The sequence below is a fragment of the Epinephelus moara genome, chromosome 16, assembly GCF_006386435.1.
Source record: "Epinephelus moara isolate mb chromosome 16, YSFRI_EMoa_1.0, whole genome shotgun sequence".
NCBI classification, from domain to species: domain Eukaryota; kingdom Metazoa; phylum Chordata; class Actinopteri; order Perciformes; family Serranidae; genus Epinephelus; species Epinephelus moara.
Window position 1 is genome coordinate 46491813 of NC_065521.1, and position 13933 is coordinate 46505745.

General features: G+C 42.3%; 1 protein-coding gene across 4 annotated transcripts in view; it reads left to right on the plus strand.

Annotated features, from left to right (window-relative positions):
• Positions 1 to 13933, plus strand: part of gripap1 (GRIP1 associated protein 1) — a 65404-nt gene that overhangs the window by 9383 nt on the left and 42088 nt on the right. For 3 of the 4 annotated variants that reach the window (XM_050064438.1, XM_050064435.1, XM_050064436.1), the window contains exons 3-13: positions 1921 to 1982; positions 2753 to 2779; positions 3212 to 3319; positions 3488 to 3650; positions 4163 to 4329; positions 5235 to 5274; positions 8780 to 8946; positions 12173 to 12220; positions 12450 to 12481; positions 12773 to 12820; positions 13076 to 13175. In XM_050064438.1, the coding sequence (XP_049920395.1) occupies positions 1921 to 1982; positions 2753 to 2779; positions 3212 to 3319; positions 3488 to 3650; positions 4163 to 4329; positions 5235 to 5274; positions 8780 to 8946; positions 12173 to 12220; positions 12450 to 12481; positions 12773 to 12820; positions 13076 to 13175 (962 nt within the window). The remainder of the gene's footprint in view (positions 1 to 1920; positions 1983 to 2752; positions 2780 to 3211; positions 3320 to 3487; positions 3651 to 4162; positions 4330 to 5234; positions 5275 to 8779; positions 8947 to 12172; positions 12221 to 12449; positions 12482 to 12772; positions 12821 to 13075; positions 13176 to 13933) is intronic. The other variant, XM_050064437.1, reaches the window with a different exon arrangement.

The following is a 13933-nucleotide window of genomic DNA, read 5'->3' on the forward strand; positions in this document are numbered from 1 at the left end:
GTAAATGTCTATTTGCATCACGTTTATTACGGAAAACACATTATTTGATCAATTTACATTGTGCCCCTAAAGTTCTTTGTGCGCTCCTTACTTTTTCAACTTAGGAGCACATGTGCTCCTTGGGGAAAAAGTTAGCGTCAAGCCCTGCCAAGAATTATTGTTTTATTTATCCATGTTTTTATTTATGTATGCCTTTTTACGTATTTATTTTAATACTGTAGCTGAAGTTATATTTGAGCAAAAAGGAAAATGTTTCTGAACCTGTGTCACTGTTTGTGTTTGTTTGAGATGATTATTGAAGAGCTGGTTGTGTCTTGATTAAAATGTTCTGATAAAGCAAAGATAGAAAATATTGCAATATCTTGTGAGCTGTAAAGCGGTTTGAAAAAAGATGAAATCAGAATTGGCCGTCCAAACACTCTGCAAATTGGAAATCGGTATCGGCCCCAAAAATTGTGATCAGTGCAAGTCTAATAAAATAATGTCAGAGAACATCTATTATTAATATAATAAGTTAGAATCTACAGTGTCTGCAGTTATAACCTGCGGCTCTACTGAGCTTGGTGAATGGTGTTTTATCTCCATGGTAACTGATACATGAGAAAGAGGGTCCAAGTTCAGGGTGGAGCCTTATGAGGAAGTCGTACGTCCTGACTGTGTGCAGCCTGCAGACAGTCCATCAGAGCAGCTGCAGTACCTGCTAAGAGTCACAAGAAACAGTATGTGAGACAGAGCGCACCTGTTGTCTTCAACTGTGGGACACACAGGTCTCAAACTGAGATAACTCTGATGACATCACTGTGACATCATCAGTAGGGACGTTTTTATATAACTGATCAGATCAGCTACATGGTGCTCCATAAAGCCTGATCGGATCCTCTGTTTCACGTCAGCGGGTTTTACTTGTGAAGCTTTCATGCATAGCATCATGTAGTGCCGCTGTCCTCAACCCTCCAACGCTGTCTGTCCTCCGCTGTGATGAGCGTGTGTGTGTGTGTGTGTGTGGGCTGAGTGCAGCCGGCGGCGAAACACCACACACCATAAATGACTGTTTATTCATGTTATTTACAAACTTCATGTGCGGTCGTTTCATTTCAGTTCAGTGTGACACAGTATCCTGTGTTTTGCTCATGTGTCACATGTTGTTGCACGGCGGACGCTCCTGACGCCACTGCAGGTGCAACGACAGCCCTGCGAGCACACGACCAATAAGAGTCATTTATTAATGTAATCAACACAAAGGATGTACATACGATGAAAATGGAATAAATTTCATTCAGGTAGATGAACTCAGGTGAGGCTGCACTGACCCAACACACAGTGGAGAAATGTCTCTCACAGGGACAGAGACGTTACTGTGAGACAGAGACGGATTCTTCATCAGGGGTATTTTCCCAGACATTAGACGGCTCCCTCAGAAGACATTATTATTATTATTACCTCTTTTCATTGGCTGAGCTGACTGACTGTGACGAGTAAACTGATCCTCATGTGTTCAGTCTTGTTGGTGAAGTTACTGTCTGATGTTTTAAGCTCACACTCGTCCACAAACATGAACCTTCACTGACACAGGACGGAGCTCTGCTGTGATTCTCTGCTTCAAGAAAAACCTGTAATTTGTGAACAGTTATTATCAGTCATGTGAAGATTGTTTGACTGAGTGCTGAATAACGACAGGCGGAGCAGGAGCGCTCAGAGAAGGTGTCAGTTTGTTTTATTCATGAAATAAATAATTGACTTGTGTTTTATTTAATTTATGAGTCAAACAGCTGATTTACTCAGATTACACTGTGTAAAGACAGACTGTTTAAATACAGTTTGATCAGTTTGAGTATTTAATGAACTGCTATTGATGAATTATTGATGATTAATGTTGCTGCATCCCGCCCGTTAATGATGATGTTTGTTGTTGTGTTTCAGAACTGAACGCCGTCCGTCAGAAGAATGTGGTTCTGGAGAGAGATTTTGTCAAAGCACAGAAGGTAACAAATATTTTACTATTAGAGATTGTTCATATTTTTTATTTGAATTAAAAACAGATTTTCATATTTTAATAAAAACGTTAAGGTCTAGTCAGATTCCAAGTCTTTGTCAACGTAAAGCAGGTGCAGATGCACTGATATAAATACTGTGGAAGTATAAAAACTCTCAAAGTTTGTTTTCAGAAACTGCCTTTAAACAACTGTCAGGATTTCTGTGAATTTGTGGGCGCTCCGTCCCAGGAGGCGGAGCAGCACAGCATACTGTAGGCGCTCCGTCCCAGGAGGTGGAGCAGCAGAGTGCATATGTGATTCATCGAACTGTTTGTTAATTCGTTAATTCGTCGAAATGGAATGCCCTGTTTTTAACCACAAGGCTCTAATTTTAGCAATTTGAGCATCAGATTGGATTTACAAAGTCGGCCTCTGTTTTCCAGTGTGTGAATGACATCAGCAGGAAGTAAACATGGACCCAAACTGTTGCTTAGCAACGTAACTCCAGTCAAACGGTCTATAGAGATAAGAAAACAGAGTGTATTCAGGCAGACAGGGTGAGAAAAAATAATGTGTTTTTGGAACATTAACCAGAAATACAAGTATGAACCTGAGCAGAATGTCGGACATTTAATAATCACAGTTTCTCCATGAAGATGATTTAACTTCTCAGATTACCAGTCAGTTATTTCAGACTGCAGATTAAATTCAGCTCCTGTTGATCAGTTGTTTGTTGCTGTTGTTTGTGTTGATGATATTTTCTCCTCTCGTCTCCTCAGGCTTTGAATAAGAGCAAAAAAGCTCAGGTGAGTTTCCTGTTTGTTTGCTCTGGTTGATCGTCAGCACCCTCTACTGGTCTCCACCTGCATGACTGATTATAGTTCATATTCTTCTTTTCTTATTGTTTATGTTCTTATTTACATTTTATATCCAGATGTTATTTTTTTCTAGTTTAAACATGCGACTCTGGTTTCAGTGTTTTTCACATTGTTATATTCAGAAGATGAAAAGGTGTCTCACCTGTCAGATTTTTTACGCTCCCAGTTTTACAGAGTTTCTGTAGTTTATTTTCAGATCTTTTATTTTGTCTACATCCCAACCTGAACCCACACCCTCACAGTCTGCCCAGCATCCATTGTGTTTCTGTGCAAAGACAGTAGAGGAGTTAATTTGTTGAATATGAGCTGTGAACATAAATTATGAATGATTAATAATGTTGGTTGTTGTGTTTGGTGCAGGAGGTGGAGGCGCTGCTGAGTGAGAATGAGATGCTTCAGGGGAAACTCCACAGTCAGGAGGAAGACTTCAGACTACAGAACAGCACGCTGATGACTGAACTCTCAAAGGTTCCTCTCACTCTGCGTCTGCACTCACACACTTATATTACTTTCATTTAACTGAAGCTGTGTGGTGTGTGAGCAGCACGAGATAGGAGATCTGACTATGTGTTCCTTCTGTGTCTGTCACCTTCATCCTGCCTCACTTTATAATGTGATCCCATCATTTGTCTCCAGCTGTGTACGCAGATCGAGCAGCTGGAACAGGAGAACCAGGGCCTGAAGGATGGAGGAGCAGCCTCTGCGTCCACCCCCCCACCCAACCCCGCCTCCAGTCCTGTCGATGGAGAGCTGCTCCGCCTGCAGGCTGAAAACTCCACCCTGCAGAAGAAACTCAAAGGTGTGTTGTTACAGGCTGCACTCCGTCTGATGAGGGCAGGTGAAGAAACCTCAGATGGAGAGCAGCTGATCATCAGACAGCAGCAGGCGGAGATTCATCTCTCACAGCTCTGAGGTGTTGGCAGGGACCGTGCACCACCTTCTTGGATTTAGACTCAGACACTAGGAGCTGTATTTGTTAGTATTGTTGACGAGGCTGTTGGTACCTGTGGTATACTGTGAAGTTTGGAGAAGAGACGTGATGGTTCGTGTGCCAAACTGAAACATGGTTTTGTCACTACTGTTTAACATGTTTAGATAAATGGATTCATGGAGAAAATAATCGTCAGATTAACTGACAGTGAAAAAGAAATTTCAACTTGTAGAAGATTTGTGTGATTCATTTCTGATAGATTTAGTAATGGTCCAGATTTTATTTTAAAAGTTGACAGAGTAAAGTAGAAGAAGCTGTTTCAAACACCTCAGCTGTGAAATGAATGAATCAATATAAAGTGATGTGTGTTTCTCCTGCAGCTCTCCAGGAGCGCTTCGACAAGGAGCTCCAGAGACAGGCGGTCGCCCAGGGCAACCAAAGCGCTACCACGGAGACAGAAGAGTCCAGCAGTGCCAACGGAGTCTCTGATGTCACAGGGAGAGGGGAGGAGCCAGCAGCAGAGGGAACCAATGAGAGACTGGACCAGGTGATGGACAGAGAGCCTGTTTAGAGCTGACACTAACATGAGTCTCAGGTGATGTGATCACAAGAGGACAGTGCTGTGTACAGGTGTAAACAAGACACATGTGATCACTCAAACCAGCTGTTGAGGTGGTCTGGGACGCATTTGATCTCAGGCTTTGGACTCACGACAGGATATTATCAGGACACACAGGTCACAGTGCGATGTTAGGATGTTAGTGCAGTTACTGACATTTCAAACTGCCCCAAAGGAAACTTTGTCAACATCAGTTTTACCTCAGAAGCTTTCAGTCTGTTCATACTTCGTCATCAGTGCAGGACATGCTGGTTGTTTTGGTGACAGTGTGTTAACGCTCTGTAACTTAACCATCTCATCTCGAGAACACAGAGTGTTCCGTGACTATCCCTCATTTTGCCCTGTGGAAGGAGACATGTTGAATTCTGCTGACAGTGATATCAGCAGCTGTACCAACACAACAGCTAACAACATGCTACAGAGCAGCCAACAGCAGTGTGGACGTGATAACTGTTTGTGGGGCAGTAACAAAATCAGCTGGAGACACATGACAGGCAGGTGTGACCAGGTGTGTCTCAGCTGTTCTCTTGTGTTCAAGACACTGAAATGCACGTTAATCCGAGATCTTAACAGACACACCTCTGCTCATTATGTTACGTGACAAAAACACAACATGAACCTTTAAACGTTAAAAGATTATATTCTCTTTAAAAACAAAAAGTTGACTGATGAAGTGCTGAATGATATAAATCAGCAGAGTTGTGGTTTGTGAAATATTGTCATGACATAATGGAAATAATGTGAGAGATTAAGACCCAGAATTATCTGATCAGTGGTGTGAATGTGTGTCTGTTTTAATCGTGACTGTCTCTGTTTCCTCTGGTTGTTTGCAGACGGAGGCTCAGCTGGAACTCACAGAGAAACAGCTCCACGGTGAGTTCACAGTTTATCACTCAGCATTTCTCTGTAAATCAGAGCTCCTGTCCTCATGTGAGCTTTAATAATTCTCTGGTCTGATGAAAATAAACAGTCAGAGAATAAAAATGAAATGTATTTGCATTAAAAAGTGTTTGTGTTGTATTGGTTTAAAAAGTAATAATGAAATAATGTTTGACTCACAGTCCAGAGAAGCATTTGAGTTTCACACTGATAGAAACAGGAGTTTTAATGAGCTGATTTCTGCTGACTCGCTGTTTTTCTCTGAACACACTGTGACGTTCACGGCACACACTGACGGCAGATTCACACAGAAAGGGTTGAGCTGCTTTTGTGGAGACTAAACCTGCACAAGTGAGACAGAAAGGAATCAGATCATTTCCTGTTCAACAGTATGTAATCAGTGGACACTTTGCTGATCCGATCCCGCTGGCTCTCTCTGGTTTTAAAGCTCAGGTGTGGAAACATTTTGGCTCCAGGGTTGGAGGGAGCTGGACCAGAGTAAATTCATCTGTTGGTTTAATTATGGATCTGTACAAATACATGATGATATGTTTTAAAGTAACAAATAGTGACAGGGTGAGACAGATTGATAACATAGAAATCAAACATTTTGATGCATCAATAATTGTTTTATCAGTCGTTGCCCTCTGAATCACATTATTACTTTGTCTGGAGATCACTGCCCCTGGTGACTCTCAGAGCACCTGCAGAGGATGAGATGTAGCCCCAGCCTGTAGCGCCCCTGTGCTCCTGTGCCCCCGTGCTCCTGTGCCCCCGTGCTCCTGTGCTCCTGTGCTCCTGTGCTGTTAGCACACGTTTAAATAAGATAACAAGCAGACGTTTGGTGTCGGTCCTTTTCTGTGCAAACACAGTCCAGCTCACAAAGAACAGCACCAACAGGCACACTCAGTTACAGGGAAATTATTATTGCGATACGTCATCTTCAGAGTCTGTGTGTATGATATGATGTTAATTCACTACAGAAGAGACTGATGATCACTGACATCAGGTGGGATAAAGTGGATATATTGATATCAGTTATCGGTCCAATGAGTTGTTTTATATCAGCATATTGGATATCTGCAACAACATCCAGTATGGTGCATCCCAAATAATTACAGTCAGACACAAAAAACCTCAGCTGCTAAACTTTGCAGGCGTGTTTGTGCCGTTGTATCCTGAGTAAATCAGACCTTGAGACGGGGCAGGTAGCGGCTACAGGTGATGCACAGTTCAAGGTGTTCAAGGTGTTCATGGTCTTCATGGTGTAATCAGCAGCTGAAATCCATTCTGTGTGAATTTAGTTTGGCTTGTGTCAGTTCCCAGATTATTTTCAGCATTCATACAAATCAGTGACTGAATCTCACCACAGATGTTTCAGAGAAATCCAGCTGATGTAATTTAAAGTTTCAGTCTGGTGTCAATTTGAATTTGCTCCTAATGATAGATATAAACATGTGACCCCACCAGTGTGGCCTCTTTATGGTGCTTGTTACGTTCTCAGATCTTGGCTTCATTTACCTGCAGAAACCTGTCACAGTCACAGCTTCACGTCTCCTTGATGTCTTTAACAGCATGTTTTGTCTCTGCTGGACATTACCTGAGATTTAACGGTGACCCTCAGCTTTGCTTTATTAAAGCGTAGAGCAGCTAGCTGGCTCAGGGCAGACACACACTACAAGCTGACCAAGTGAACAACCATTTCAGCTGTAAACTCAAGGCCAAATAAACAAGTTCATGTTTTCTGGCTGCACAGCTGCAAAGACAAAACTAATGTTCACCTCAAATATACACCAGATATTACTGAAGTCTTAAAGGGATAGAACACTAAAAAATGTAAATTCAGCCATTATCTACTCACCCATATGCTGATGGAGGCTCAGGTGAAGTTTTAGAGTCCTCACATCACTTGCAGAGATCCAAGGGGAGAGGAGGTAGCGACACAACTCCACCTAATGGAGGCTGACGGCGCCCCAGATTCAAACGTCCAAAAACACATAATTGAAACCACAAAATATCTCCATACTGCTCGTCCGTAGTGATCCAAGTGTCCTGAAGCCCCGACATAAAAAGTTGTTTGGAAAAACCTCATTTGAACTCTGTTTTTAGTCTTACGTCCGGGCTTCAGGACACTTGAAGTGTCATATGGCATATGGGTGAGTAGATAATGGCTGAATTTTCATTTTTTGGTGTTCTATCCCTTTAATACATGATGGACAGTGGAGGTTAAAGGTAGGGTCTGGAGGATTTTCCAGTTGCTGTTTGTAAACACACATTCAAATTTGGCCCCTCCTATCAGGCTCAACTCTCATATGTGTTTCCAGCTTATCCAGTGTTGAGCTGCAGCTGTATGACAGGCGGCAGAGTCGCAGCTTTGATAAATTAGGGCCGTAGAAATTATAAATTCACAGCACATCAGATCTGTCCAGCTAAATGTTATATTTCTGCATCATGCTGAGTATCAGACAGACTGAATGTGTCTGTGGCGTCAAATAATAAAAGTGCTGCAGGTTTAATGACCTTGTGTTCAATCAGATTTAAATATTAAATAAAGCCAGATCTAGATTTATTTATTTTTTGTTAAAATTCTCAAACAGCTGCTTTTGTTTTTTGAAAAATGCCGATATGTCTTAAAATTTAAAACCTCAGATGTCATTTTGGTATTGATAGTAAAACGTAGGTATTGTATTGATATTTGTGTCAGTTAGTGCTGAATATTGGTGGTCTGCTCTAGTGCGCACCGATATATTGGTTTTATGGTATACCATCATATAAAAGTTAACGGTTACATTTATATTGTTATTATTATTATTAAAAACACAACTGGACGGAGAATCTCTTCTTTATTTGACTTATTTTTAAGGTGAGACTTTTTTTAACAACAAAACAATTTCCAGTTTCAGTTCTAGTTTCTGTTCAGGTACATTAACCCTTCTGTTTTCATTCTGAATGATAATTATATAAGTTCTGAAATACTGTCCAGCGTCATGTTTTTGACAGAGTTACTGTAGGACTTTAGTGCGCTGAGATGCCACCAAAACGTTTGGAACTTTAATTAAAAGCTGATCCCGTATGAAACTCTGAGTACCTGATCGGTGCAGACTCTGTCACATCGATGTTTGGTTAGTTGTGTTTTATCACAAGTTTCAGATCTTTCATCAAAATAAAAAAGCAGAGTGATGATTTTCACTCAGATGTGTTCACGTGTCAGAAAGTGTTCATCGTGGTAACTTACACATGACATAAGTGTGTGAACATTTCCAGACGTCTTGCTTCAGGTGTTTGTTGTAACAAATTTTTGTTGACAGTCATGTGACAGAGCTCAGATGAACACGCTGTCAGTGAAGGTGTCACAGCAGACCTTTGACTTTGCCGCTCAGCCAGAAAAGAGAGCAGACTGATGAGTGTTCAGACTCGTGCAGAGGAAACCTCTGGGAGCTGGTGTAGTGTGTGTCTGGCCTAACAGACTGCCCCCTGCTGTGTGCGGCGCCCCCTTTAGGCCTGTCAGAGAAGAGCGTAGAGAAGATTGTAGCTAAGCAGGCAGCGCTAGGCTGGTCGGCTGCTCTCTGTCCAATAACTCACTGCTTTGGACCAGAGCTGGAGATGGCACTGAACACCGAGCAGGAGGAGAAGAGGCTGCTGAGGGAGCAGGTCCAACACCTGGAGGTACTCACACACACACCTGACTCACACACACCTGACACACACACACACACACACACCTGACACACACAGACATAACTGCAATGTTTGTACATAAAGACAGGAGTGTGTGAATATTACAGAAACATTTTTACATCTTACTTTAAAGGAAAACTCATTTTGTTGTCAGATGTTTGTGGACGGTCCTGTCAGCGTTACACACACTCAAATATCTCACATTAACTTAAAGCTCCAGTGTGTAGGATTCAGGGGATATGTTGGCAGAACTGGAATATAATATAATATAATATAATATAATATAATATAATATAATATAATATAATATGTTTTTTCTTAAGTGTATAATCAGCTGAATATTAGAGCCCACAGACACTTCTGTGTCAGAAGAACTGTTTTCTTGGTCTCCCTCTGGGTTGTTGCCATTAATCACTGAACAGATTCATTGATCAGCAGGCTCATCAGTATTAACAAGGTGCTTTGCATTGACCATTTCTGGTTGGATGTGGGCGTGTAGAGGGCGGGATGTGAGGCTGATCCACGTGCTGACAAGTTGACTTGGGTCTTATGGAAGGAAATAGCACACTGTCAGGCACAGTTTGATAAATCAGAATATTTAGGGTTTCCTTATTTGTATGTACGAACACATTTAGTGTGGAGTCTCTTTAGTGAACATCAGGGCTGAAAATTAACACCCGCCAAATGCAGGTAGATTTTCTATTTGGTGACCAAATCTCGGAAGGCTATCCAGAACCTGTAGGCCTACTCGGAGGACGTGCGTGCACGTAGGCATATCACACACCTAGACCCATGATCTGCTGTTAGTAGCAAGCAAGCTATCATCACGGGCGTCATGTGGCGACATTTACCAGGTGTATGTAAACCACCAACAAAACGAAAAAACACAGACGAGGACGAAGCTGAAACTGTAACGTTACAGAAAAAAAGAACGGTTTGTGAGACATGGAAGTTTGGGCGATAACGGCGTTTCAGGAGGCCGACTACACTACGATGCTGAGGGCGCAGTAATGAGCTGTAATGTGTGTCAGCAGTATGCTAAAGAAAAAAACCGTAACAACTCGTTTGTCATCGGTAACAAAACGATGAAGCTGGAGAACATCTGTGACCATGAACGCAGCAGGTGTTACATATCCTGCTGTGTTACTGTTACTGTAATGTGTGACGTACAAAGTGCAAATGTAACTTTGAGCTCAAAACTTGATCATTTTAAACTAATTTTGCTTCAGATTTCACTCTGGCCTCTCCTTTAAGCTTGTATTCAACATGATCTCAATGAAAAGTACTGAAACAAATGTGACAGAAAAAGGCAACTCATTATTTTGGCTGGAAAAAAATCTGCTTGGCCGGTGAGCCAAAAAGTTAATTTTCAGCCCTGGTGAACATGAGACACTAAAGAAAACTAATTATATTATATTCCATTTCAATCCTACACACTGGAGCTTTAAGTGCTTGAAGACACAATCAACACAAAGGCATCTAAAAACAAACAGAATGGTCAAAGTTATTTGAACATTTCAGGTGATGATTGATTCTCGACATCGTCTTGTGCACTGAGTAACATGCGTCGGTCGCCTCTGAGCAGCACAGTGAATTAAATCATATGTTTCACAGTCTGTAGCTGCTGACTGTTCACTAGTAAAACGAAACGGCAACAAAACATGGTTTAAAGTGTCGATTCTCCACTGACCAATCAACAGACTGCAGTGTTTCTAGCTCCGCCTTTTAGTATTGGATCAGTGTGCAGGTACCCCAACAGAGGGTCGACAATAACCGGAACAGAATGGAACGGTTCTGTTGGCACCGTCCACAACTGTTGACAATGGAAACGCAAAAATATCATTCTAATGTGTAACGAACTGAACTGGACCAAACTGGACCAAACTGGACTGCTTGGTGGAAACAGGGCTTTTTGATGCCTCACAATGGAGAAAGTGGCGCACAGTGACACAAGAGCTCTGAAAAAATAAACTCTGTTAACCCGTCTACACGTCAGCGCTGAAAACAGAGTGTCTGAACATGTTCACTCAGGAGCAGTTGTACCAAAGATCTGTTTTCAGTGACCTGAAACACGACAAACCCAAACCACACGTCAAAGATTTGTTTAAAAGATACCTGTGAGCGTTTGAACGAGACCTGAGATGTCACGTTTCTGCACGTTTGTTCTAGTTATTTAGCAGTTTGATGAAAAGGTTGGAACGCTCCCTTTGTTGCTGGGTTCTGTTGTTCTTGCAGCACCTTAGTCTGACATCATCACTGAGAGTCAGAGAGCAGATTATGATGAGATTAAATATTTAATACAGTCAGACAGTCCATCTCACAGCATTCAGCCGTACTGATTCAGTGTGAAACCGTTAAAGTACAAAATGTTGATATCCTCACAGAAATCTTCCTCTTTTACTTCCTGCAGTTTAAATGCTGAGTCAGTGTCTCTGGAACTGACGGCTCTGAACCAGAGAGGCCGCACAGTGAAACAGAAAATAAAACTGAAGGCAGATGAAACAGCCACATGTTTGTGTGTGTGTGTGTGTGAGAGAGGAAACTAATTAATTCATGACAGGAAGTTAAACAGCAGCTGGAGAGCGGCGCTGAAATGTCACAAGACTGCAGATCTTTAATCACGTCGACTGTGGAGACACACAGTCATGTTTTATTACACAGAGTTTTAAATGTTCCCGAACCTTCAGATTATTTCTCTATCTGCAGAGATTTGAGCCACGACAGGTTCGACACACAGCTGTGAACATGAGCAGGGAACAAGACCGATAATAAACACGTTCCTTTGCAACACATACATTTCTGTTTCTTCATTTTGTGACCGCAACACCAAGCCCCCCGCTCCGGAAAAGATTTCAGATTTCAGGCACACAAATCTTCCGTGCTCCACATTTCAGGCACAAAATTTTTTCTTGCTTTAATCCCTGAAGACGTGATTATGAACTCATTTTACTGCTGCGGTTTGTTTGAAAGTCACGTGTGGTTCGACTGTCACTGTTCCACATGATCACAGAATCACAGAATCCAAATGTCTCCTGTTAAACATCAGTTTCAGGAGAGAACAAATCAAACGATTAAAGACAGAGGGCCTCTCCCAACCCTTTGTACACACTCACAGTCAAACCTTGTGTAGTTGAGCTCGTCATGAGACGTGTGTGTCTGTTATTCTCTCGACTCTGAAACTGATCTGAAGCTTTTGTCTCCGTTCAACCTTCAGGCGTCCAAACAGGCTGAAATCACCAAACTGCAGGAAGAGATAACAAAGGTAATGTTACACTCAGGACACTGAGTGACATCATCAATGACATCATTTGGTTTAGAAAATAAGCCTTGTTCAAACTTTGAAGAAGGAAAGACAACATTTAAGAACCTCGTTTGCTCTGAGCCAATAATGACTGTTTATTAGCATGTAGGAGATTTTTAAGGAAGATTATATAATTAATTCTCTCTGTCTTCCTGTCTGTCTCTCTGTCTTCCTGTCTGTCTCTCTCCAGCTGTCTGACAAGTTAAAGAAGAAACAGGAGAGGTGAGACACCTGTAAAGCTCCACTATAATAATCACAGCAGCCTGTGAGATGAAGACAGAACATTAATACATCACATCATCAGTAGGATAAGAAAAGGTTGAATTTTGTGACTCGGTTATTTGAGATGTTTTTCTGCCAGCTGAAGTTCCAGTTGACATCCTCCAGGGGGCGTACTTACACATTAAAGGAACATGGAGAAGAGTTGTAACAGTCAGTCTGGCTGAGCTGCAGTCTGACAGTGAAGATTTATGTGATGAAAACACTGATGAATTATAATGTTTGTGTTTGTAGTTTTCAGCGTCTGCAGGGAGAGAAGGAGGCTCTGTACAACGACAGCAGGTCAGGACTGGACTTCTACTTCTGTTATTGCTAATACTGTTACTGTTATTGTTACCTACCTGTAGGTACAGCTGCTGTTTTTGCTCATGGTACTGCAGGTTGTAGAAGTATGACTCTCTTGTTGTTTCACCTGGTACTCCTACTGTGACTGAGTACAGCACTGCTGCTCCTTCACAGCTGCTGGATCACCACAGTGTGGACGGGCCTGGTGCTCGTGGTTCATCAGGTGCTGACATGTTGTTTGTGTCTCTGCAGGACAAAGATAGATGAGATCAACCAAAGGAAAGAAGAAGAGCTGAAGGCCACAAACATCCGCATCCAGAAACTACAGTCAGACGTCATGGCAGCCAATCAGGTCAGAGCAGTACGAACACCACAGTGTCAAACTGAAAAGACTTCTTAAAGTGAAAGTCCTGTATTCAGTGTTTGAAGTAAAACATATGAGCATCAGATTACTAAAAGAATACAGAGCAGCTCTATTATATTATTGGATTATAAGGACTGATGCCGTACACATGCTGCGTTTGAAGCACCTGGAAAACAGGAGGTTGGGCGCTGAATGCTACTCTTGTCTTGTGCCAGCTTTCAAGGTTGCTAAGCAACAATAAGCAGCACCGTATCACAGCCTGTTTACCTGAAACCCTGAGGTCAGAATTGATCTACTTCCTGTGTGTCTGTGGGACAGATGTAACGCTCTGACAGCTCTGCACTGACATGATCAACTTCTCCTCCATATTTATCACACACTGATATTTACTGAAGAAGAAAAGATATCTGTGGGCTGTGATTGGTTGGTCCTTGTCACATGACATGTGGTGTATGCTGCTGCGTTCCAAGAGCTGAACTCTTATTTATCTCAGGATGCATCCGTCGTGCTCTAAAGGTGCGGACACATCAAGCCGACATGAAAGAACTAGCGGCGACGAAAGCCAACTGTTGCGTCGTCTACGTCGCCTCACGTCGCCCTGTGTCAGTTGCATTTGAACACACTACACGGACTACATCCGACGGCCAAGTAGCACGTACGTTCTGCGCCTGCGTGAGAGAGAGCGGAGTGAGAGAGTGGTACATCCTGTCAGCCGAGGGGTTTCCTATCTGTGCAGCCGAGCACCG